The 26858-nt window shown below is 36.1% G+C and overlaps 1 protein-coding gene across 1 annotated transcript in view; it reads left to right on the top strand.

Moving 5' to 3' along the window:
* LOC108734614 (paired mesoderm homeobox protein 2A-like) overlaps positions 1-18213 on the top strand; it is a 57374-nt gene extending 39161 nt beyond the window's left edge. The window contains exons 4-5 of the mRNA XM_018466246.1: positions 16786-16902; positions 17965-18213. Coding sequence (XP_018321748.1) covers positions 16786-16902; positions 17965-18213 — 366 coding nt within the window. The remainder of the gene's footprint in view (positions 1-16785; positions 16903-17964) is intronic.
* The last annotated feature ends 8645 nt before the right edge of the window (positions 18214-26858 follow it).

The following is a 26858-nucleotide window of genomic DNA, read 5'->3' as shown; positions in this document are numbered from 1 at the left end:
GGTGTACAATAAAAAAAAAATATGCATCTTTATTGTAGAGATATATTAGAGGCAGAAACAGGAGTTAAGAGGAGTAGAGGTAGATCTAGATTAAGATTATTGTTCGCAAATAGTTAATGAAGTGGAATGTTCTAGTTTTATCATCTTCTCCATCTCTGAAACTTAATTCTTGTACATATAGTCCTCCCGTAGGAAAAATTTCCATTCTATTTCCATTAAAAAAATGCCATTTAATTACCACTAAAATAATTAATGGTAATAAATGGAGATTTGCCAATGGGATGAATGGAATTTCCACTAGAATTCTAGTGGAAATCCCATTCCCGAACTACGTGCGTTCCATTGGAACTTCTATCCCTGAATCCAATGAAAATCTTAGTGTCAATTCTTTACTTTTTACCTTTAATTATTGTTAGTGGTAATTAAATGACATTTTTTTTAATCAATATGAAATATGGGGTTTTTCGACGAAAAAAAAAATATGAATTACATGACAATGATTATTCCAAATAATGTCTTGTTTATTATTTTTACAACTTCAGTACGTGTTTCTTCATTTTTTTTAATTTTTAATCATCTCAAACCAGATCTTCTCCATTTTTAGGTACCCAATTGTTTTTCCATTTATGCCAAATGGTTTTGAATGGAATTTACAAATTTTCCATCGATTCCCATTGAATTTCAATGGAAATTTTTCCTACGGGCTAAGACTGGTTAGACACGCACGTCCACTCTTTCCTATTCTGACCTAATCTTCGCATTTCCTTAAAACTGGAACAACCCACGTCCTTAATAATGGTGTTTTCAAATAAAATATTTTCATTACGGAGAATGACATCTTCAAATCTCTTTAAATATGAGCCTGGATTAGTTTTCGTCTTCTGCTAATATAACAAAGCATATAAGCAGCATCGCGCCATTTAGACCAGAAGCCCTAAGAACCAAATTTTCATTCGAATGCTTCGAGTTTCATTTTCTGTCCGGCTTAAAATTGCAAACGAAATGAACGTTCTTTCAAATTAAGTTCGTTTTTCTCCATTTCACAGATAATTTTGAGAATATTATTAGGTTAGGAAGAATAGGGAGTCCTGGTTATAATAAAAGACGGGCACGAAAAGTGAATTTGTTTCTTGTTTTATTTACGAAAGAAGAAAGAATTACGAATGGTAATGAAAAAGGAACGTCTTTTTGGTTAAGTTAATTGAAAAATTTTGCTCAGGAATAAGTGGATTATCTTGTAAAAATGCGAGAAAAGAAAAGCTATAAATTCATAAACTTCTCCGAAAGACACTCTGAATATTCTTGTTTATAATTGCAATTAGAAAAATGAAAACACGATCATTTTATTGCAGTTCCACAACAATTTTTTCAAAATTAAAAGTATGCATAAAAACATTAGGTACCTGGTATCAAATTCACAAAAGCAATATCCAGTATAATCTCGAAGAGTGTTATGGTCATTGTTTTGGTTATACATTTGCCCCTGTGCCCACTGAACTCACTTTCCAAGTTTATGTATATCTTTAATTAAAAAAGACACCTTATGAATCCAAAATTAGTGGAAAATCTCTATAGATGGTATATACTACGTTGTCTGTAGCTACAGTAGAACCCCGATAAGATAAAGATCAAGAGAAACGTAAAATAATTTGACTTATTGAGGTTTTTATTTGCTAAGAGTTTAAGTTTAAGCTTTAAAATTATGGATTTCCAGTGACTTAGCAAACTTTTCAGCTTTTTTCTTTAGTATAGGTCCACTAACACTAATGTTTTTATTTCTACACTGTCTTAACCATGTAAACAAGCATTTTTATAAATTAGGAAATTCATCAATTCTTCGTCTTTTCAATAGAAGACTTTCTCCTGATTCAAACCACTTTTCACGGTTTACTAAGGTGCAATACCCAAATTATTCGTTTAAGTTATAGAGGGTTTTTATTTAAAGTAATAGAGGTTGGTTTTGGACTCCGAGGGGAAGACAACACAAAATTTTATGAATTTATAGAGGTTATTACGTTATCGAGGTTTAGGTTATCAAGGTTCTACTGTATTTATTAAGCGCTTTGATAAAATTCTACAGATTTGATTGGTTGGTTCGTTGGTATTCTGTAGAAACTGTTGATGGCGTAATGATGACCCCCAAAAGGTATGAAATCGCAATTTGTTTCATATAAGTTTAGAAGGTTTAGGAGGTTGTTAGAAAGAATAGGAGAACATAGGTCACCATGGAAGTCAATAGGAAATAGGCGACATAAATTGGTAGGACACCTTCTCAGGCATGAAGGTCTAGTCAGAGACATATTAGAGGCAGAAACAGGAGTTAGGAGGGGTAGAGGTAGGCCTAGATTAGANGAATCCGGAACAAACATTGCTTCTAGAAAAATCTGGGACGCAATCCGGGACGTATGGTCACCTTAATGTAGGATGTTCTAGTTTTAAGGAAATGCGGAAGTTAGTTCAGGATAAGAAAAAGAGGAGGTACGTGTCCAACTAGTCCTATGACATTATGATGATGATGATGATGACATTTTGTAGCTTGTGAAATTCGTCTTGTAAGCAGGCAAAACAAAATAATTTTTAATTATATTGTCCACATTAAATCACACAGGGCTACTTACTATTGTAATTTACAAAAAGAATACACGGTTAAGAGGAGCACTTATGATGTTTACATTCTTAACGTTCCCTGTTTAACATCGAGCACCCTCTTGTCCGCAAACAAGCTTCTGTTTCGACACATAATAACAAGTCTCGCTTTATGTACTTACAATATAGACATAAATATATATGCACAGTCTAGCCGATTAGAAATAAAACGTTTATACTGTTGCAACATTAGAAGCCCTGTAATTATTGCGGCGCGGTAATAACAATGAAAGAGGGCGCGCGCACGCCGCCGATGCCGTTCGTCTGCGCGATCCACCCCTTCGCAAACACACCGTCATGAATATTGCAATATGGTATTATGTGGTTAGAATAAGCTTGGGGTGTTTTCATAACGCAAATGTTACACATGTTAGACCGAAATCATTTGTTTATGGCTTTAAGCTGCACAGACTGTATTCGACCCTGATGAATGAGCACGTCAAAGAGACGGAGGTACCAACCCCTTCTAATACTAAATACCACACTCAACCTGTTCAGATTTTACTTTCTTTCTCTCTTTTAAAATCATCAACGGACGATATATTTGCTTTGTTAGCATTTGACCCGCAGGGCACGACAGCGAAATCATAATTACTGCACGAAACAAAAGACAATTTAACATGACAACATTTGAGCCAATATTAACATACAAAGATTAATCGAATGTCACAGAGGCCGGCGACTTATTTGGGATTTCGCAGTACCGCGCTATCACGACTTCATCCCAGTTACTATGAAATGATTACAGCCTTGCGATGCGCGTCATCGCGATTTTTCTCTAGGATTCAGTACGAAACACATTATTTATCACTGCAACTACTTGTGAACAGTAATCAAGTCTAAGAAGTGCCGGTTTTAAGTATCCAGGAAGTCAGATAAGTCAGAACGGAAGAAGTAATAGGGATATAAAGCAGAGGATAGCGTAGGGTCGAGTTGCCTTCAATAAAAAACGGGTGCGAAACATGGACAGTCGGTGCGACGGAAAAGAAAAGGGTAGAAGCGTTCGGAATGTGGTGTTACAGGAGAATGATGAGGATACCGAAGATAGAGAAAGTTAAAAATGAAGAGGTATTAGAAAGAATAGAACAACAGAGGACTCTGTGGAAGTCAATAAAAAATAGGCGAGATAGATTAGTAGGCACCTTCTCAGGCATGAAGGTCTAGCCAGAGACATATTAGAGGCAGAAACAGGAGTTAGGAGGGGTAGAGGTAGACCTAGATTAGATTACTGTTCGCAGATAGTTAAGAATGTGGAGTGTTCATTCTGGCCTTGCTTTTGTTTTCATCATCATGTAATACAATGTGTATTTATAAAATTGGGATTTAACTATGCCTTTTAAAATTGACAACTTTGATTTTTTTATGCTTTTACAAACATTTGCTAATACTTGTTATGCATCATCCAGTGAAGGTAGGACTTCAAGATCGTTGAATTAATTTTTGAGAATTAAATATCAATAAGATATAAGAAATAAAACACTTGGTACACTTTTGTTTCACAGTTTATTTAGAACACTCTAACAATTGTTTCGGCTGCTAAACCATTATCAAAGAGAATAATTTTACAAAAGTAACAATTATCCTTATATACGAGGGTGGATTGATAAGTTTCCGGCCTGACCAAGAAAAACAAGGTTTTTAAAAATTTTTTTTTTTTATTTCTCAACATAATCTCCTCCAAGGCTGATACATTTCTCATAGCGGTGTTCCAGTCTATTAATGCCATCTCTATAGACTGATTCGTCAAGCTCCTNAGAATGTGAAGGATGCAGTTTCGGTGTATTTTTCAGACAAAGAAAAAACCTTTGTTTCGAAGGTATACGTAAGTTAATTGAAAGATCGGAAAAATGTATAAGGGTAGCAAGTGAATATATTGAAAAGGAAAAATAAATTCGTACGTTTATTTCCACTTCTTACCCCCCTTCCGCGAACTTAAAAACGCCCCCTCGTGTATTGCATTCACAACCGTTACCATAATCGAATAAAATAATTCGAAGTGGTCTGTATTCTGTCGAAACTGCCAGACGCGGATCGCGATTTCGATCTTTTTGGGTCTCGTCAGCCCCGACAGAACACAGACTAACTTTTACCTGCTGTTTTAACAACAAACTATCAAAATATCAATTTTGAAACTGCCAAATGATGTGCATAAGGAATATAAAACGGCTTGACCGTCCCTAACATACATATTTACATATATAAAAAATTATTTATTTGCATACCTATGACATTTTTTTTACCCATCCTGCTAATTTTTTCTTTTTTTTTTTTCAACGTAATGTAACAATTGTACGCATTTGTTCCCTTTCTACTTCGTAATTAGCTTCATTAGAGCAGCAGGCGAAACGTTGAGAACGTAAGCGAGAGAAGAGCGAGTTGGAAAGGAGGTGACGAGGGTGAAGGGAGGGAGGGGGTGCAGGCGACGCAGCGTTGGGAGGATTGCTAGTAGTAGTAGTAGGTACTAAGAGTGCCACTACTACTATAACAACACACGTAGTAATAGCGTCAGGAGAGGCTCGTTAGTAGACGCTAATTGACGCTACAATCTAATACACACATCGCTGACAACTGCCCCCTGGGCAATAATGTCATTACCGGCAACAAGCAACAACGGGGCAAGAGAGTTAGAGATCAACTGTCGTCACGTTTTCACAAATGCTAACAAACTTAAAAACCACCACCGACGAACAGGACGGTAATCTCAACGAGAAGAACATTTTCATGTCTACGAATAGATATTTTCTTTTATCAACTACATGAAAATTAAAAATTAAAAGAACTGCCAAGTTAGAACAGGATCCATTTGTTCAAATTGAACAACAATTCTGAGTTAATCTTAACCACCTTCTCCGTTCCACTTTTGGAAAAGGCATCAATTTTATTTTTCAACGGTCACATAGTATTTTCTTCACGAAATTGTTGAATTGTCTTGTTAAATGTCAACTTTGATCGTATTTTTTGAGCATAAGTTCATCATGCATCGCTGATTTCTTTCATTAGTACATATCATGCACTGTGACCTTTTCAAGTGAGACATTCGTTCGTTCTCCCATAATTTAAACCGCACTTTACAATATGCCACATCATACCTAATCAATCAAAAAATTCGGGTGAAGTCTTGGACATAACCTCCAAATTTGTTATTAAAGGTACATTGTTTATTATTATTATTATTAATTAGATTGCATTCCGTTATTACAATCATTATGCGAAAGCTCTCAAACTTTTCCTGAATTTTTCAGGATGTCTTGAAATCTCTAACTTTCCCTGACTATTAAAAGGTTTACGTATAAGCTTGTCGATTTTTTCAAGCAAATGCTTGTATGCTCCACCATTGAGAAGGTTGATATTTTCAGTTTCATTGTAGAGATACGTCGGTCAAGGAGGCAAAATTACGAATAAAAAGCCAGATAGAAGTAATGTAGAATGACTATTAGCTTCATCTTCATCTCTGTTTGTATATCTATGCACCTAGAATCGATAGAGTAACAACCGAATTATTGTACTGCTTATACACAATATGGATGCGATAAGGCTTATCGCGCATTTGAAGGTTCATGCCATTCTAAGCAACCTATACATATATATATATATATATAAAACTCTCAATTTTAGCAAAATTAACTCTTCCCATAGGATAAGTAATTGTTTGTTACCATACATATAATAGGCACAGAATAAATCAAGTTAAGAGCTTATCTAATAAGAATCAACAATTATCATGATATTAACAGCGAAAATCAAAGTTATGATCTCTAATTTAGTTACTATTATAACTATTTTTATATTTTTTGCCAACCGACTTAAAGCTAATTCCCACTTTCAATCTAAACTGCTGCAGGTAACCCTTCGTCAGTTGTCGGTCAGTTTTACGAGGGTGCCTTTTTAAGTTCGCGAAATGGCTAGGTGGGTCATTAGTGAGGGTACTTACTCGAGTCATTAATTAAGCAGCTCATTATTAGTATAAATATCAAGTTTTATCATAATTAGACCATCAGTCTTTGAACTACCGTCAACGAAATAAGTCAATCGGGGACAAATTGTGAAATATGGAAAAAATCGAGTATCGCGCTGTTATAAAGGTTCTTACCAAACAAGGAAAATCAGTTCAAACCATACTGGAAGATATGTCATCCGTTTACGGGGACTTTTGCCTACATAAAACCATGGTTTACAAGTGGCATACCTTCTTTAAACAAGGCCCGGACTCACTTGAAGGCGACCCACGGCAAGGCCGGACGATCGAGGTGACCACTCCGGAAATCATTCATAAAGTCGAAAAATTAACACTGGAAGGAGCCGGTCTTAAAAAGAAACAGCTCGCAGAAATGGTAGGAGTATCAAATACAATCATTTTTAAAAATTTTCAGGATCATCTTGGCATGACTAAAGTCAGCGCAAAATGGGTGCCTAGAATGCTCACTCCGCCTCAAAAACAATAGCGTGTAGAGTGTTCTCGAGCGTTTTTGGACCTCTGTAGTGAAGATAAAGATGGAGTATTGACTCGAATTGTTACTGGGAATGAAACTTGGGTTCATCATTATAAACCTGAGTCCAAACAGGACTCTATGTAGAAGCACAAAAAAGGCCTCCACCTAAGAAGTTTAAGGTGTCACAGTCGGCTGGGAAGATCATGGCGATAGTCTTTTAGGACTCAGAAGGGATCCTGTTGATCGATTATAAAGATAAAGGTATCTCCATAACCGGAGAATAGTATGCTTCAATCCTAGAGCGGTTAAAGGAAGCTGTCAAAGAAAAAAGAAGATGAAAATGGACCAAAGGTGTCCTCCTTCTGCACGACAACGCGCCTGTTCACAAGAGTCGTGTTGCGATGGCTGCCCTGCAGAAGGTGGGCTTCGAAATTTTGGCTCACCCACCCTACAGTCCTGACTCCCAACGATTACTACCTATTCCCAACATTGAAAAAAAGTCTTCGTGTGAAGAAATTTTCAGGTGACGAAAATGTGAAGGATGCAGTTTCGGTGTATTTTTCAGACAAAGAAAAAACCTTTGTTTCGAAGGTATACGTAAGTTAATTGAAAGATCGGAAAAATGTATAAGGGTAGCAAGTGAATATATTGAAAAGGAAAAATAAATTCGTACGTTTATTTCCACTTCTTACCCCCCTTCCGCGAACTTAAAAACGCCCCCTCGTGTATTGCATTCACAACAACTGAACAACTGACTGTTACTCTTTTTTACTTACTGATTTAGGCAGTTATTGCTCTTTTACTTGAAAAGGAAGATGAGATGGAAAAGTAAAAGAAAAGAAAAGACAGAATAATAACACCCCTCATTATCATCAATGACCGTCACCAACAGGCTAATCACAGTATTTTTTCCCGGTGAATATGCAATGCTTATTAAACTGAATAACATTTTGACAGAGAACATTTTGAGAATAATGAGAATCAAGCTTTAAAAATCCTTAATTCCATAAAAGGCACCTTCTTAGACAATGTAGCAAATGGACAGAAGATCGTCTTTTTATTACTCCTGTGGCAGGTTATAAAGTCTCAAAAGTCGAAGACTTGTAACGGTGGTGGACGTGTAAGTTTTCGCGGCCGAGGAGCCAAAATTCGATTGGAGCCCATGGGACTGCCTACGTACGAATGGAGTGAACTGGGACTCGCGAGACGGTAATAAAACGGGAAGCGAGTCCGCGATGTGTGCTCTGGACTTGGAACAGGTCCCCAGCGAGCGTCCGGCCGTTGAATACGGACATGTCCGGTGTCATATTACAAACCGGTTACCATTTTTCCTCAATGTCTCGTTTTGTTATTGGCCACTTTTATATTTTCGTGCCCCTTCGGGGTTCATTCTTCTTTCAGCTAACTTGAAATTCGGACGCGATATTAGATTTCACGGCCGACGTTACGCGCTGTCCATCCACTTGATTGTAAACTGACGTTTATGAACGTAATGTACGATATCATATCAAACGTCAGTGTCAACGGACTTATTGTAAAAAAAAGCTCAAGAGTTCTATTACCACAATGTATTTCTTTTTTTTTTTTTTGAGATGATTCCACACCACGAAAAAGATATTTCATTCTAACTTTTTTTCTATGACGAGGATCGTTAAGGATAATGTCCAATTATGTGTTTCCACGTCAAATTATTGTGTCAGGGCAAGGTTCGGTTTACCCTTTTACGGTATGAAACCATAAAAGTAAACAGATAGTTGTGTCACTGTAAAATGGACATTACGTCTTTAACCGATCAAAAAAAACCTCAGAAACTGTAGCACTGGTGATCCATTTTTGTTTCATTTGAGACAATCACCCTGCTGGACACTAGAATTAAATTTTTTTCATTTAATCTCATTGTCTATTTTTCGTATAATTCTTCTTTAATTGATTTCAAACAAAAGAGGTCCCCAATTCGTCGGTTTCTTTTTTTTTGTTTCCCGATTATACTCGAAGACACCTGTACCAATTCGAGAAATTCTTTTTTATTTAAAAGGATATGCTTTCTAGGTGGTCCTATTGACATTAAGCCAGGATATGATGATGGGATCGCAGAAAAATCGTGGATAACACTCACAGTTTATAGGGACGCATAATGTGTTTTATACATTTTCTAAGACCGCTGCACATGTTCGCATATTGCTGAACTGACGATGAAAAATATAACTCTTTAACTATGCTTAATCTTGATATTTTATTTTATTTTCCTTTTTTTAATTTGATTACGTGCGAGCAGATTTTTTTGGCTCAATTTCCTTCCTAGTTGTTTTACTCCTTGCATTTGTTTCTTGTCCTTTATTTTCTCCTTTCCCTATAAAATCACCGCCTTAAAACAATAGACATTAATGCATATCGCGCCTTGCAGGGAGTCTTATTCACGGACGCGCAAGTAAAAGCGCATCCACTATCCTGGTTCTAACTACGACTCCTAAATTTTGCAAATTGACCATATCGAATGACGAACGTGGCACCTCATAGTGCCTTTAATAACTGCCCGTGGGATTAGAAACCCAGGAAAATTATTGCCCCATAGTCCACACAGTCGTTTGAATATCCTTCGTAATCAATGTGTTACCTGACAGGGGGAGTAAGTGAGCTTTCAATTTTATCTCCTCCACGGTACGCAAACAAACTATTAGGAGTTAGTGGATAATCATTTAAATATTTTAGGTATCTAGGAAGTCAAATAAGTCAGGACGGAAGGAGTAGTAGGGATATAAAGCAAAGGATAGCGCAGGGTCGAGTCGCCTTCAATAAAAAGAAGTCACTACTAGGCTCGCGAACGGTTACTTTAGAAATTCGAAAAAGATTGTCATATCAGGTGTATCTGCGAAACATGGACGTTGAAAGCGGCGGAAAAGAAAAGATTATATGTATTCCAAATGTGGTGTCACAGGCGAATAATGAGCATGCCGTGGATAGAGAAGGTTAGAAATATAGAGGCATTCGAAAGAAGTCAATAAGAAATAGTCGAGACAGGTTATTGGTAGGATATCTTCTCAGACATGAAGGTCTAGTCAGAGACATATTAGAGGCAGAAACAGGAGTTAGGAGGGGTAGAGGTAGACCTAGATTAGATAACTGTTCGTAAATAGTCCAGGATGTGGGATGTTCTAGTTTTAGGCAAATGCGAAGATTAGATCAGGATAGAAAAAAGTGGAAGTTTGTGTCCAACCAGTCTTAACATTGACGACCTTATGATGACGAAGCTCGTATAGACCGCTACTTATTAAAGTGAGCTCATGATAATTGGTAGAATTTCTTATTAGTTAGGAGAATAATTTTTAAAGTGTCGTACAGACCGCTGTTTTTTTTTTTAATCTGACCGTATGTTTTTGAACATATTGTATTAAAGTGCCTAGTGAACTGTTAAAATATTGAAGAGTAGAAATCACGGGGAAATCAGCGGGAGTAATTGGGGCTCGAATTTGCCAAAAATGAAAATAACCGGCAGCTTTCATCAGTCTCGTCGAGTTGCGATAAAACAGCAAAACACAACAGAACACAACACAACGGCAACGTGACAGGGCGACGCTTTAGAGAGGTCGTCAATTATTAACGAAGGACCCATCAAACAGTAAGCAAATGCGATTATTTTACATAATGCAGGAGCACTTCCACTAATTACCGGCAGCCACCGAACAACGTGGATTCACTATCGTATTATTCCGCCCGCCTGTTTGTACAAGTATAGATGTGGGCGTGTATATATTTGTGTAAGGGCCCCCAGGTCTTTNGTGTGTGTGTGTGTGTGTGTGTGTGTGTGTGTGTGTGTGTGTGTGTGTGTGTGTGTGTGTGTGTGTGTGTGTGTGTGTGTGTGTGTGTGTGTGTGTGTGTGTGTGTGTGTGTGTGTGTGTGTGTGTGTGTGTGTGTGCGTGGCAATATTCCGATCTGCAAGCGCATTAAGGCCTGTTTTGTGATCAAAGTCGGAATAAATTGTTAATGTGTTTAGCGGCACTAATACAAGTGTATTAATTCCTTGATATGTATCAGCTAAACATTGAGCGCGAGTTGAGATGCGAAATGTTTGGAAACTGTCGGAGAGTAGGTTTGATCAGAGCGAATTGAGGCGGACAGGCGGAGAGGGAACTAATAAGTCATCTATATAGATACATAATAGTCGAATCTATTTTATAGTCGGACATATTATCCGAATTGATTTTCTCGATTAACGGTATAAAGTAGTCTGAATGTTGGCCAATCAAGAGTCATCCTCGATTTTGGTTCATTTATACAAGTGGACGAGGATATTCGCTTTTTATCACAATCGAGTGGTATGGAATGTTCGAGGACCATTATGTTTGTGTGGTTCTTGGTGGACATTTTGGTATATTTCGACGAGTGCTCTAAATAAAAAATGATTTAAATCTCTTATAATAATCGATGTTTCTCCAAATTTGGCGGAACTGTGGTCGATCATGAGACATAAGCACCCGTTTAGAATAAGTGAGAATGCTTTTCATTGTTCCTGGGGTCGTCTATAACAATCGAGTGGAATGGAATGTTCGAGGACTATTATGTTTGCGTGAGTGGTGGTTCTTGGTGGACACTTTATTAAGACATTTTGATATATTTCTACGAGTGCTCTAAATAAAAAATGATTCAAATCTCTCATAATGTTCGATGTTTCTCCAAATTTGCTGGAACTGTAGGCCTGCGAGTCGACCCTGGGACATAAGCACCCGTTTAGAATAAGTAAGAATGCTTTTCATTGTATTTAGGGTTGTCCTCATCTAGAATGTTCTTGAATGTCTCTGTATCTAGAATTGCTCTCATGATCAGCTAGAATTTACTAAAATGGATTGAACTGGAAGGGTGTTCATATTTGACTTCACAATTGTCCAGCATACCGATTTACCTTCAACATCAAAATGATATTAATAGCTTCTTCGGTTTTTAGAATGAAATATGTTGAACTTCCAATGTACTAGACGCTAGAGCAATCCTGAGGATAATTTTGAGTTCGTCATCTAAACATACCAAATAGGTACCTTCTTTCCTGTTTTTCAGAAAAGATAAAAGCCTCTTTGTGGTTTTTGAAACTTTATTCGTAGTTACATATAATGGTTCTCGTATAAACTCAAGTAGGTAACATTCAACATATAAAGAAGTTTTTGTAGTTACGCCTTATGGTAATCTCCAAGAATGACATAGCATGGGCAGACGAACCACGTCATATCTATAGATTACTAGAAACCTTTCGCATACAGACAACGTTGCCATAGTAATTACTATCTAATTAATAAAATATAATAAAATAATTCGAAGTGGTCTGTATCCTGTCGAAACTGCCAGACGCGGATCGCGATTTCGATCTTTTTGGATCTCATCAGCGTGTCGCAGACAGCTTCGACAGAACACAGACCAACTTTTACCTGCTGTCTTAAAAGTGCGTTTTAGAAAATACCACAAATGGCGCGGTAAACGCCATCTGTAGTACGATGCTACATTTTAGGATTACGTATGCTCCAACAAGGTCCACTCGAATTCGATTATGGTAACGTGTCTATTACGTTGAGGTTAGCTACGCCGGGACTCGTTTCAGCAAGTAGATATCCATATATTTAAGTGGACCTTGTTGGAGCATACGTAATCCTAAAATGTAGCATCGTACTAGAGATGGCGTTTACCGCGCCATTTGTGGTATTTTCTACTATCTAATTACTTTTACACTGATCGACATGGATTAAAATAACAAAATAACTCAGATTCACATGGAATTCATTGTCTACTCTGGTTATCTTCTCCTTTCTTCATAATAGTACTCTCGGAGAAGAACATTCTGCTTTAATTTCAGTAGCAATCTATATTATAATATTTTACAGTGTCGCTTAGCTTACGCCCTTCCGTAAAAAAGCGATCATCATCATTATTATTATTAAATTGTCATTTTGTGCACGTGTGCCCCTTTAAATCCACTGACAGCGTTAATACACCGTCAATTATTAAAACTGCACAATTCCCTCGTCTTACTTTTCGCATTCGTTCCCATTATCTAAGCAAGCAAAGGTCGTCATCAATGGTGCTTCACGTGGCCCCGATGACGGTTCCGACAACAGCGGGTCCCCGCCAGTCCATAAGCACCATTGTTACCCTAATTGGGACGCGCCTCCTTTGTTTCTGTCCTTCTGTTTTGCCCAAATATTTTTGTTCCTTTGTCGTGCCGGAAATAGAAATAGAGGCGGGATGACGCGCGTGCGCTAGTGCGCGCGTGAGCAAATTACGTTTAGTGCTCTCTCATGTCGTAGGCACTTAATCGACAGTTGTTATTGCTATTGTTGTTTTTGTCATTGTCTGAGAGCGAAAACGGTCTGGGATAAGACCAATTAGAAAGCATTCTCACGAGGGGAAAACCCTCCGGTTTGTTCCTATTCGAAGGTAATCAGAGGTACCCGTACGGAAAGGCCTTTTATGGTCAAATAAAAAGAGGAAGCACTGAGTATATATACGTACTGTATTACAGCACATTATAATTTTAGTTTTTATTTTTCTTTCGGGCGATATTTCGCAGGCGCTTCTGTTCCCTTAGTTTTAAGAGTCACCGATATGGAGCGCTAATATCCTTAATCGCCATTAAATTCGTTAGTTGTATAATTCGCTTTCGAAATCGTTTACAAAGGGAATATTAAACGAGGATCAACCGAATTATGTTTTCATCAAAGAGGAAGACGATGGTGAGGGAATGGAAAGAGGAAGAGATGATTGCGGTGGAGATACGAGTGGTTGGAAGGGGCTGGGGGGAGGGGGCTTTGGGAGTCGGAAAAGTCCGCTCGTTTCCGATGGACCTCTATTGGCCCGAGAACAATTAGATTATCATTATTCCGCTAACAAGTAACGAAATTATTTGTGGCAATCGAATCAACTCTTTCAAAAAGACGGACAGCATCGGGCAAACAAAAAATTCGATTACATTGGTAGCGGAGATGGTGATGGACGGGGTCGTAAACCGTAGTCAGTCCCCGGGGTTGCGCGTTTCAGCCTTATGGGGGTATCGTGTTACATATGAAATCGCGGGTTCCATTTCTCATGTCAATCGGACGTCATTTTAGAGGAACTATTTGAAGATCGGTCGGCCGGCGGTGCAGACGTCCGCCGCAACGCTACATATAACTCTCGTCTCAACGCGCGAGGGTCGCGAACAAAGCGCAAATTGATTGGTTGTCGGATAAACTCCTTGACTAGCATTTATCAATCGTTCTGGTACTCATTTGGAAAATACTTATCATAACTGTCCCTGAAGCTTTTTAGGTGTTTAAGGTTGCCGTCCGTGCCGATATATCGGGACTGCTTTCCTTATTGAGCTCTCTGCCTGCCTCAGCACCTTGATATGTTATCAAGTACTTACTTGTCCTTTCATGCAGGACGCATCAAAAAATTCAAGGGATTTCTACAAACTCGCTAAAGTATCATCAAAACCAAAAGAAATCAAATGTACCGAACATTCTCAATATGCACACAATTAGGATATACTATGAATTTGGATACGTTGTGAAGTATCAATGAAAAATAAATAGATTTTGTGTTCCCACATTGCGTTTACAGTAACATTTTTAAGCGATTTTTTATAGAGAATTTTGATTTGGTTTGTATTAAAGAGGCCTAACACTATTGAATGTAATAATTACTAACTTTTTAGTTTTATTTTTGGCTTTTAGTTTTTAGTTTTTTAAACTATAAATTGTTTTTCGCTGTTTAGTCTTACAATAATAGAATAGGTAAGTACCTATTAGGCATGTGCTATGAAAAAAAAATACGATTAAGTGTAGCTAACGTCCCGCTAACATCAGAAAAGCAAAATATGAGCAATACGGAATTCGTGGCGTCATCTAACGTTGGGAAGGCAATACCATTACGAATCTCCTCAATATTATGTACCTACCCCAACTTTTCAAAGATCATATTTGCATACATACAAATGAATCTAATAAGTGTTGTTTGAAACTAAACACATGATTTATAACACCCCATCATCGATAAGAAAATTTGATTAATTTATCTACTGTAGTTTTTTAAGATTACGCACCACATAAGTCTAAACATTTTCCTAAGTAACTGAATTATTTTACTTTGATTTTTATTATCTGCAGTTTATCTGTTCCATTCTTTATAAATCTCTTTGTACTATACGGTATTATTCCTTGTCAGGATTAATTACCGTACCTACAGGATAATTGATAAACACTAGTTTTAAGAACTGACTCCGCATGCAGTAGATATTTATGTATTACTTTTTCTAGTCAAAAATACATTACAAAAGTCACTTCAACATAAAAACTAATCTTTTCGATGCAAGTACGAGGCAATGGTTGTCAGTTTGTATAGAGGTTAGGCTATTGCATTTTTATATAATTAATATGAAGTCTAATACGTGCTCTAACGAACTATAATATAAATTAATTATAGTACTATACGAAATACAAAACAAAATGTTACAAATATCGTGACCGAAACAGTTAAATATCTGCCCATTGTCAACGTATTTAATACACATGTAAACGTAAATAATAAAAAAAGCATAATGGCCGGCGAACACTGATACAGAGATTTCTGTTGCTTCTTGTTTTATTAATAGAACAGAAATTGTACAATATGACTGCTAGAATATAAGTATAGCAGGAGAATTCAAAAATTTATTATACACTAACCTGTAGAAATAAGTAAAGTATATCTTTTATGGAATTTCATTGCCCCACGTGAGTACACCGCACTACCTGTTTGGCATACCGATCAACACTGACTGTCAACCGTTTCATAGATGTACTTGTTATAACGCATAAACGGATACAGTTTTTTTTACTTAAAATTTTTAAATAATAAGAGATAATAAATTTTGCTTCGTTTACAATTCTCCAATATGTCCTTAGCAGGATTTACTATTTGCTTTTGAATTCTGCTTGAAATTAAACGAGTAAAATTAAAAATTACGATAGTGGTTTTTATGGCGGCAATTTTAAATATTTCAGTTTGAAACGGTATCAATTACATGACGATTAATAGTTAAATAAAACAGTAAATTTTGTTAGAACTGTAGAATTTCAATGGAAAAGCATCTTAAATCTAAATTAACGAATTGTAATAAAAAAATTAACAAAAACTTTTGTATTTTGGTATTTGATGATTGCAAAATTAATACGTCGCATATTAATGTTTATTGAAATAAAAAAATGTCTTGCAGTTTTGTAGCTAAATTGCAAAGATTAAGATATGTTGTCTGTTCGTTTGTCACAATTTATGTATATGTACTTAGTAATATTTAGTATTAGCAGAATATTTAGAAAGGCATTTAAGTTATATATTGCTTGCTAATTTTTAAATGTGAATTTCCCTTCAATTTTCAATTTTCCCCATAAAACGTCTGCAATAAACAAAAACAGAACTTGCAACTAAAGAGTATTTTGACTCAACTTTTGTTAATAATTTTAAAAGATACAAGACCTGTGTATTTTAAAGACCAAATCGTACGTTGTATTGGCCCGTTGCCCCAACTGTTGTTATTTTTGAGTCCAACTTCGAAAGACATCCTAATGTATGAACTATTATTATTTGAGCAACAAATACGAGAATGGTTAAGATTTTAGGTAAAGGCATTCGTAAAGATTTTAACTTAGCACACCACGCATATGCAAATTAAATTCAGATGGATATCACAAATTACAATTACTCTTTTCAGGTGTGGTTTCAAAATAGAAGAGCTAAATGGAGAAAAGCGGAACGATTAAAAGAAGAACAACGAAAAAGAGAAGAACAAGGTATCGTCAAACGAGATGGAGAAACTAAAGAAGAAAAGGTAAATTTATTGAACTGGTTAAGATTCAATTATAGTGATTAATAAACAAAAGCATGATTTATTTTCATAAACATTAGGTTGATAATGTGAAATTGGAGTATACATTTCATATGATTTACTTTAGTTAACAGCCAATATCAGAATGTGGCGATATACTGTCATAACTTTGATTATCGAAACTGCCTATAGCGTGCTGATGAGATCTAATAACAATAACAATATCGATTCACGTCTAGTTACTTTAATAAATCACTGACTAATAACGTATACTGTTCCTGGTAGTTTGGTTTACGTCCTTATCATATATACAAAAGCATTCTTAAGAAGAAGATACCTTACAATAGGTATCAATAGGTCCTGATATTTTACCATAACTAAATGTATCATTACAGCCACTTGTTAATTCTCACTTGTTAGAAGAGGTACCTTAGTAAAGTCCAATATGTAACACATGAAACACATCAGTTAGCAATAGATAGATATCAGTAGATGATGATATTTTACCATAACTAGATGTTTTGTTATTGTCACTTGTTAACCCCTTGTATAACATATGAAAAATTTCAGTCAACAGTAGATATCAAGAGATGACGATATTTTGCCCTACCTAGATGTTTTATTATTGTCACTCTTTAAACGATATACCTTAATAGTAAGACCCTTGTATAACATATGAAACACTTCAGTTAACAAAATATGTCAGCCGATGACAATATTTTGCCTTAACTAGATGCTCTATTATTGTCTCTTGTTAAAGGAAATACCTTAAAAAGGCCTCAATTCAGTCAACAGTGGTTATCAGTAGATGGTGATATTTTATCATAACTAGATGTTTTGTTATTGTCACTTAAGGAGGTACCTTAGTAAGGAATTGTGTAATTTACAAAAAAAATTAGGTTAACAGTGTATATCAGTAGATGGCGATATTTTGCTATAGCTAGATATTTTAGTATCATCCCTTGCACTTGTTAAAGGCGATACGATAGGAAGGCCGTACTAGAACAGAAGATGTTAGTAGAGGGAGAGAAATATTGCTCATGTGCTGGTTTATTTTAAATTTAGGGCGACGAGGTGACCAGGGTGAGTACTCCCTCAGAACTCAATGCTCCCGAAGATGATTCAGTGCGAGAGTGCTCTAGTCGAGGAAGTGGCATTAGGGAATCCCCTGAGCGGGAACGTAGCGTTCCAGAGCCAACACCCTCCACGACTTCTTCTCCCCATAGCCCTGCACCATCGTCTTCTTCGGAGCCACCGAAACCCAACCCACCAACGTTCTCTCATCACATGTTCCATTCGTTTAGTGACAAGTAAGTGGATTTTTCGATTAAAAAAAAACTCAAAAACAAAATAAGTCTATTTTCGAAATTACCGATTTTGTCTTATTTGCTACAATGGCATAACAAAATATTTCGTAATGCTTTTCCGAAAACAGTTTTGTGTAGTGTGTAGTAGTGATTAAAACATCTATACTGTGTACTATAATAATGTAAAAAATTTAAACTATTTTTACATTTCTTTTATCTCTATATTTAATGATATAATAATCAATTCACAGCCGAAACTGTTGGATCGATGTGAACAAAATTTTAAGAGTATATTCGGACTATTGTATAGAGGCGTAATAAGAACGGATTTTGTGGAATACGAATTCTAAAGGGTAAACTAGATTACTGGTCGTAAATATATCAATTAAAATAATTTATGTCTTCAAAAGAAAATAAAATAAATGTCAAATATATACGATCCTTTTGAAGTTGCAATATTTGAAATATGTTAAATTGGGACAATTTTATGTCTTGCTATGATCTTGTTGAATAGTAGATACAATTCTATTGGATAAATATTATCAGATAAAAAGTTATTATTTTAAAACATAGGAAATTAATTCCTTAACTTTGTAAGTACATAATTAATAGTTGTAGACTATCTAGTCAATAGAACAATATATTTTGAACACCCTGTGGACGAAAAGTATTCCTTAAAGATGAGTCTGTTACATAACGGGATACGTAATAATATTCACTTTGGTAAAGGTAAAGATGATGGCCCCCACCCCAAAGGGAGGGTGGGGGTCGAAAGAGGAGGTCTCCTCCACCACTGTACCATAAAAAGTTCGTGGCGGTCTCACCCCTATAAAAAGTTATGGGGGTTAGATGGGGGTGGGGTAGGGGGGATCAAAAGATATGTTGCCAATTCACGCACAGAACCGGCTTTGGATTATAAATTATTGTAATTTTCACTAAAAAAAATTGCCTTTAACCACGCTGCTGGACTCATCGTGCAATTGTGTCAGAGTTGCGATGAAAAAATGGAAACAGTAGTTTACTTAGGATAATTTAATTGATAAGTACATGTGCTGTTCACAAAATGAGAGCTGAACCAAGACTAAAAACTAAAGACTGCTTAAGTATTTCCGTACATGTTATTTCTATATGAATAACCGTTTTCTTACANTTGAACCCCCATAACTTATTATGGGGGTGAGACTGCCGCAAATTCTTTATGGGATTTTACTCAGGCGACCATCCTCTTTCGATCCCCCCTACCCTCTTTCCAATCCCCCTACCCCAACCCCCATCTAACCCCAATAACTTTTTATGGGGGTGAGACCGCCACGAACTTCTTATGGTACAGTGGTAGGGGAGACCTCCTCTTTCGATTCCACCCGCACCCACCCCTTGCAGGGGGTGGGGCCCATCACCTAGACATTTACCTTCACTTTTAATAATAATAAAAATAAGCGATTTTCATTAAATAAAAATTATTATTTAGTGAAGCATGTCAAAATATTTGGCAAGAAGTCCTCGTATTCTGGTAAGCGCTTTTATGTGCATTATGCTCCATGGAACGCGTATAGCTCGTAGCTGCATTACACTTCGTTATACAAATGGATATGTTGCATAATTCCAATTAACAGCTGTGCATTAGTTAATAAAACCGAGATACGGTTGCTCGGAGCGAACGCATTTGCATCCCGAATTTTGTATGTTTCTATCGGGTTCTAATTTCTGCTTTCATTAGGGCGACAACTGCTGTTAGTGGGAAATAAACGCTTCTGCAGATATATACAGGGTAGCCCGAAAACTACGCAAAATGCTCATTGCGGCAAAACTGGAAGTTTTATCGAAACATATTTCGAACAAAATTTGTTCCTTATTTTAATACACATTCGTCTGTATTATCCAAATTTGATTTCTTACACAAAGTGATCAAAAATAGAAAGAAGAAGGTTTCGTTCAAATGACAGCCATGTGAAATATGACCCCAATCGAAAAAACCAAATACAAAAAAATCGCGGCGATATTCAAATGTGTTTTGATTCGGTTCCGATCCTGAACAACTTTTTCTTGTAACTTTTTTCGATTGGAACCATATTTCACATTTAAACGAAATCATCTTTTTTCTATTTTCAAACACTCTGTAAAGTAAATTAAATTTAGATAATACAGACGATCTTACATTAAAATACAGAGCAAGTTTCGTTTGAAAATTTTTTCGATTAAACTTGCAGTTTTGCTGTAATGGACAAATTGTGTACTTTTTGGGCCACCGGGCGTTTTATGTTTTCGATGTATAGATTAAAAAGTAGCGGTGGCACAGTACATTCCTGTTTGACTCCTTTAACATTGTCAAAAGCTTTTTCTAAATCTACAAATCCTATATACGAACTTTTCTTTTTTATATCGTTTTCTCTATTGTTACACGTAAAGCTAGAATAGCCTCTCGCGTTCCCCTATTTTTTCTAAACCCAAATTGATTTTTCCGTAATAGTTCTTCCGCCCTTTTTTCCATCCTCCTTTGTACAATTCAAGTTAAGATTTTTGACGCATGGGAAGTTAAGCTAATTGTTCGAAATGTCTCGCACCTATCCGCGCCTCTCTTTTCTGGTATGGTTACTACGTCTCGTTTATAATCCTCTGGGACTTACCCGTCTCCTAAATGTGACTAACCAACTTAACCGTTTGTTATGCCTTTAAAAATCACCCTGTACACAAAAGCTTGCACGCACACAAAAGTAAAATCCAATTTTTGACTGATACGTTTTGCGTTTGAAGATAGAAACGGGTATAATATTTACCCGTCCGTTTTTACCAGGCGCAGTAATAGAGTCAACATGAAATGCTAATGTTTATATAAAGCAGGAGTAACATTCGAAATTGGACTGTCCGACGTATGCACACGTGCGTGTGTGTGTGTGTTTGCGCTTTCGGAAAAGTAATTTAGATTTGCCTAGAGCACGTTAAATATGTAAAATCGCCGAAAATACATTAGCATTCGACTTTCAAGTCAAAAATTTAATATTCCATGGCCAGAAACACGTGCACACGTTAGTTTCCAGCTACTCCACGGACGCTTTTCGAAACTATTTAATTGAGACACAGGACACCACAAAAAGTGTTGCGGACCACGGACGGACGGTTAACGTTAGCTTCACTTTATGTTCAACTGATGAATTACGACAACATGAAACGTTTTATAGTTATCATCATCATATACAGAATGTAACAGAAATAAGTCGTAGGACGTGATAGAACAAGAAAATTAAGTAAATGTTTCTGCCTGAAAGTTCACCGTTTTCGAGGAAAAACGTAATTGAACGTACACGTAAATTCAATCCGGCCCTGGTAAAGACATGCGATCCGCAACGTCGCACTCATTCAACTGGTATAGTTATTCTTTTGTATCTTTTTGCTTATGTACTGTTTATTAGTAATATTAAATTATGTGTGATACAGGGTGTTTATGTTAATTCATACAATATCATATCAATCATTAGTCTAGGTCAGTATGTTACAGCACAGCAGTTGTAGTGATTTTTGATTCGAAAGAAGACAATCTAATCAAAAAAAAAATTTTTTTCCTCATTAATTTGAGGAAGTGTGTAGTGGGCAAAAAAGAATTCAAGAAATTAATTTTCAGAATAATATTTCAAACTAACTCACTTCTAAAAGATGTCTAAAAAATCTCAAATAGATTTGTGTAGGTGGTTTCAAATTTGTTCCACTGTAAGAAATTGGAGCGGAATTTTGAAATTTTACATGCAAATTCGCATGTCGTACATCTATCGCTGTGTGTAGAAGTACTTACGGTAAATGTGAGGTGCCAAATTTTTTTATGCTTGTTACCATTAATTTGAGGTTATCTGTAGTGATAAATAAATTCAAAAATTCATTTACTAATTCAGTTTTGTTATTTTTTTCCTTTCCTTCAAATTCAACAACATACAGCCTATTTCAATTTGTTAGAATTGTGACCTTGAAGAAATATGCGCGAAGATAGAAAGAATACACACTAGACGTGAGCAACACAGAAATAGTTGGAACAAGCTTGAACGAGCAGACCTCTCAATGGGCAGTCTTAGGAAATCGGCTAGAACTGTACAGTACTAGACAAAAATGTTTAGCAATTTCTTAAAACAAAAATGTATATAAATTAACAATGGAAAACAAAGCAAAAGTTTTATAAGTGTGTAGAGCGTTAAGTTAATTCACTTGTTATTATTTTTGGCTAACTATGCTTTTAAATAAAGCATATTTTTAAATTTTAATGAGGCAGTTTAAATAATTCTGCAAATGGTACTGTACACTTTTGTCTAGTTCTCGCTCGATGATCGGTGGAGAAATGAGCTCCGCGGACAAATAATATTGAATTTGGAATTATGCTACGGCGCACCCTGATAAAGGGAAGGGGCATATCTCTAACTTCTTGAAACGAACAGTACTAACATTTAAAAGTATGCGACAAGAACTATAAATAGCATAACAAACCAAAATTAAGTTTGACCGTTGGTCTACATTTTTAAGAATGAGTTGGAAATTGAATTGCTTCCAGGAAGGGAAAAGGACTTGCGTCAACATTTTTTTCTTTTGACATTCGTATATTTGCGTTTCATGGTTAATCGGGTACAATTCATCATCGTCACTGTCAATAAATGCGTAATTAACACTTGATGACGTCATTAATTAATTCCGAGCGCAGCTTGCTTTATTAAGCGCGTCCCTTATTAAATTAAGATCATAATTGGCTAAATTAGGCAGTAAATATGAACACAGCCAGCAAAGATATTTAACGGTGATGATGAATACTGTGGATGTGAATGTGAATTAAAAGGAATTTTATTCCCCAACTGGTACATTTACATTTTACATGTTTACACTTGGTGGTCATACATAACTGTGTTAAGAAATTTTAAAGACACTTAAGTAATTATGACGTCATGACACATTCTGTTGTTCTTATTTTTTCTGGGGATAATTCCTTTTACCCTATAGGAAGGTACTATTAAACGTATGTTTGTAGATTAGTATGCTTAGATTTGCAGATGATATAGCAGTATTAGGATCTAGCAAGGAGGAGTTAGAAACAGCTTTAAATAAAATGGAAGCGGTATTGACAAAATAGTATTGCATGAAAATAAATAAAAGTAAAACAGAAATACTGGTATGCAAGGGAAGAAGAAGTAGGGAGAGAGCGAATATAAAGATAGGGGACGAAAGATTAGAAGAAGTAGCTGATTTTAAGAATCTAGGAAATCAAATAAGTCAGGACAGAAGGAGTAGTAGGAATATGTAAAGCAAAGGATAGCGCAGGGTCGAGTGGCCTTCAGTAAAAACAAGTCACTTTTATACTCGCGAACGGTTAATCTAGAAATTCGAAAAATATTGTTAAATATGTATGTTTAAAGCACGTCGCTGTACGGGTGTGAAATATGGACTATGGACGCGGCGAAAAAGAAAAGGTTAGAAGCGTTCGAAATGTGGTGTTACAAGTGAATGATGAGAATACCGTAGATGGAGAAGGTTAGAAATGAAGGGGTATTAGAAAGAATAGGAAAACAGATAACTCAATGGAAGTCAATAAGAAATAGGCGAGATAAGTTGGTAGGACACCTTCTGAGGTATGAAGGTCTAGTCAGACATATTAGAGGCCGACACAGTAGTTAAGAGTAGTATAGGTCCAATCAGCCTTCGGACTGACGACCTTATGATGATGATATGTTTGTTGGTAATCGCGTTCTTGAAAATATCTTTAATGATTTTGATGAAAATTTCAATATAGCGGCGCAAACTGGATGTAGGTAGGTGTTATTTCTGGAAAAAGGTCATATTCTGCGTATTTTCACACACAATGCAAAAAATCTGACTCTCCCGCACAATAGCAGGTATGCTACACCGAAGTAAGCGAGTTCGAATCATGTAAGAAGACTTCTTTTTAAATTTTTTTTTGTATGGTATGTAAAAAAGAACTTTTAAGTTACAAAATAAGAACAATGATTTGTTCATTTTACACTGTCCTGAATTGCTCAAAACTGAATTTACCTTTGTAAGTGACCGCTTGTAGTTGTTTATTCCAAATGCACGTTTTAACCCTTTTGACATAAACAAATCACATAGGATTTTACTGTATAAGAAAATTCGTCACAGTAACAGTAAATGTGGCCGTTAATAATTGTGTTCATATTTGCTGCAATGAGGAGTCGGTACCTAACATTGTATATCACATTGTCTCAATTTTAAAAGGAAAACAAACATAAAGGAAGCGCGCGGAGCGTCTGTGGAGAATATGAATTTATATTAAAGCATTTTTCGCTGTATAAATAGGTAATAGCCGTAATGGATGCCGTATTTTGTTACCGAGAAAGACTCGTGCATTTTTAATACTTTAATCTAGTTTGGGCGGGTAGTTGTAGCGTATTCCGCAGTTTTATATTGGATTTTCGCTGGAAAACGGCGGCCGGTAATTTATTCAAGTCTCGTTGCTTAATATCTTGAATGCGTAAAGTAATTTCTCTTCCAATTTTTATTATCCAAGATAAGCTGATTAGTACTCGTTTTGCTTTCTCATCAGAGACGGCGATGGCGACGCCGAAAAAATTAAACCGACGCTACTGAATTCAACTCGGACGAAAATGTTTAAAGGGAAAGAGAATATGTAAGCGTTTTTTCCAAACGAAACAGCTTTTATTAAGGGTTGCGGCTCGTTAATAAACGAAATACAATCGTTTGTTTATATATATATTTATCCATTGGTGCTATTACCGAATAAAATTTACGCTAAGGTCTTGATTATGACCAAAAGATGTACTAATAATGACGTGCTACTACATATTTACAAAAAAAAATACGTTTTGTCACGTATAGGTAACCCACCATACGCCTATAGATCAGATACAATTCTTGTTAGAACTTGGCAACCCACCATAGCCCTCTTGACGTATGTTGGATTGTCTGCACATGGCAATATTTCTGTATTTCCGAGTCCTACGCAATGTCAACTGAATATCGGTTAAATATGTTAATCAAATAAATAAACGTACAGACCTGACGCATGAAGCTGGCGGAAATTTTAAAATGGCGTGGATGCGCGGTGGCAAAAGTAGCCAGTTTTAGGTATAAAGATTGCAGCCCTCATTCTTCAGTATTCATATCAGGGGTGTAGATTAAATATTTAAGAATAGGGATCAGTGAGCAAATAATAGACAGACAAACAGAAGAACTAATTGTTGATGTTGGTGACATTGATAGAGATTCCCATGATGAGAGTGAATGTGAAAACTAACTATAAAACAAAAGCAATAGGTTAATCTTTTTCTTTTGGATAAGTCATGTTTTTACATTATTTTCTAGTACGCTACCGTCCTATCTGTATTAATACTAGAATTTACGCCTACTGAAAGCTTATTTGTGTATCGGTTCCAAGTGACTTACCCAAATAGGTCATAAATGAGCAAGTACCTGCGCGACCGCTCGCCAGCTTCCTTCGTCGGACCTGTAGTATTCTATCATTATTTCAAAATTGACGGCTGACTCAGGCGTCCCACAGGGTTCTCACTTGAGCCCTTTACTATTTTTGCTATATATAAACCACTTGCGAAATTGTCTCCTTTCAGGCAGATTGTTATTGATTGTTTTTATTCGCAGTCCGATGTATTTACTGTTTATAAAAATTAGTATTCTGTGTTTGGTTAATGTTTCTCTACTAACATCAAACAGCGAAGCGGACGCATTAGGGGAGACCGGGGATAGTTGACTATAGGGGTAGGTAGACTAACTACCGAAAACTCTTCGACAGTGTATGAACTATGTCATCTGATCATAACCAAGCATTACATTTCGCGTCCCGCTCAGTTGTCTGTAGCGTCACATCGCGGTCGTGCGTTGTTTTCGAACACTGACATGCTTTTCATATTTCAATTACATAAGTAATATTTTGATATATTGTATTTTTTGATCTGATGCCTACTCGTTTTATGTAAATCATTTTTCTATTAGTCCTAGCATTTAATGAGGGCACATTTATCATATTTCATATCTTATTTTTCAAGTCAACGGCAGTGTTTAGGCTAGCCATGCGATCAAAATTAAAAATGGCGTCTGGGGTTGGTAGACCAATTTTTTTCGGGGCTGGTTGAATAATTATTCAACCAACTCCAATGAAATATGTAGTTGAAAACAACACATAAATTAACTTTTTATTGGACTTTTAAATCGTTACGTGGCCAAATTAAAAGAAAAATTAGAACAGAATCCGAAATTGACGAGAGCAGAATTAACCCTGGACACAGTAGGATGTGTAAAAAATAGACAAATTTTTACTAATCTAGAAGAGGAAACTTTAGCCAGTTTATTTTTTAACAAAAGGTTCAATTATATTAAAAAAATGTTTAATTATTTGCTCCTTCTCATGATTTGACTCTTACTGGTACATGAGTCAACTTACCCCGGGCATATGGTCTACCTACCCCGGGCCAGGGGTAGATTGACTAAGATTTAATATTTTGTAAAATGCATTAAATCATCACTATTATACTAAACTAAGAACTAAATATTACATATTTTTATTAGGTTAATAGATTTTCTATCAATTAACATGCTTTTCTTGTCTATATTCATTAAAACACAAAAAATATGAACTATTCAGTAAAAAACTAGTCAACCATCCCCGGTCTCCCCTAC

The sequence above is a fragment of the Agrilus planipennis genome, unplaced genomic scaffold (assembly GCF_000699045.2).
Source record: "Agrilus planipennis isolate EAB-ADULT unplaced genomic scaffold, Apla_2.0 scaffold79, whole genome shotgun sequence".
In the NCBI taxonomy this organism is placed as follows: domain Eukaryota; kingdom Metazoa; phylum Arthropoda; class Insecta; order Coleoptera; family Buprestidae; genus Agrilus; species Agrilus planipennis.
Note: the sequence above shows the minus strand (reverse complement) of the source record. Positions and strands in the feature narration are given on the sequence as shown.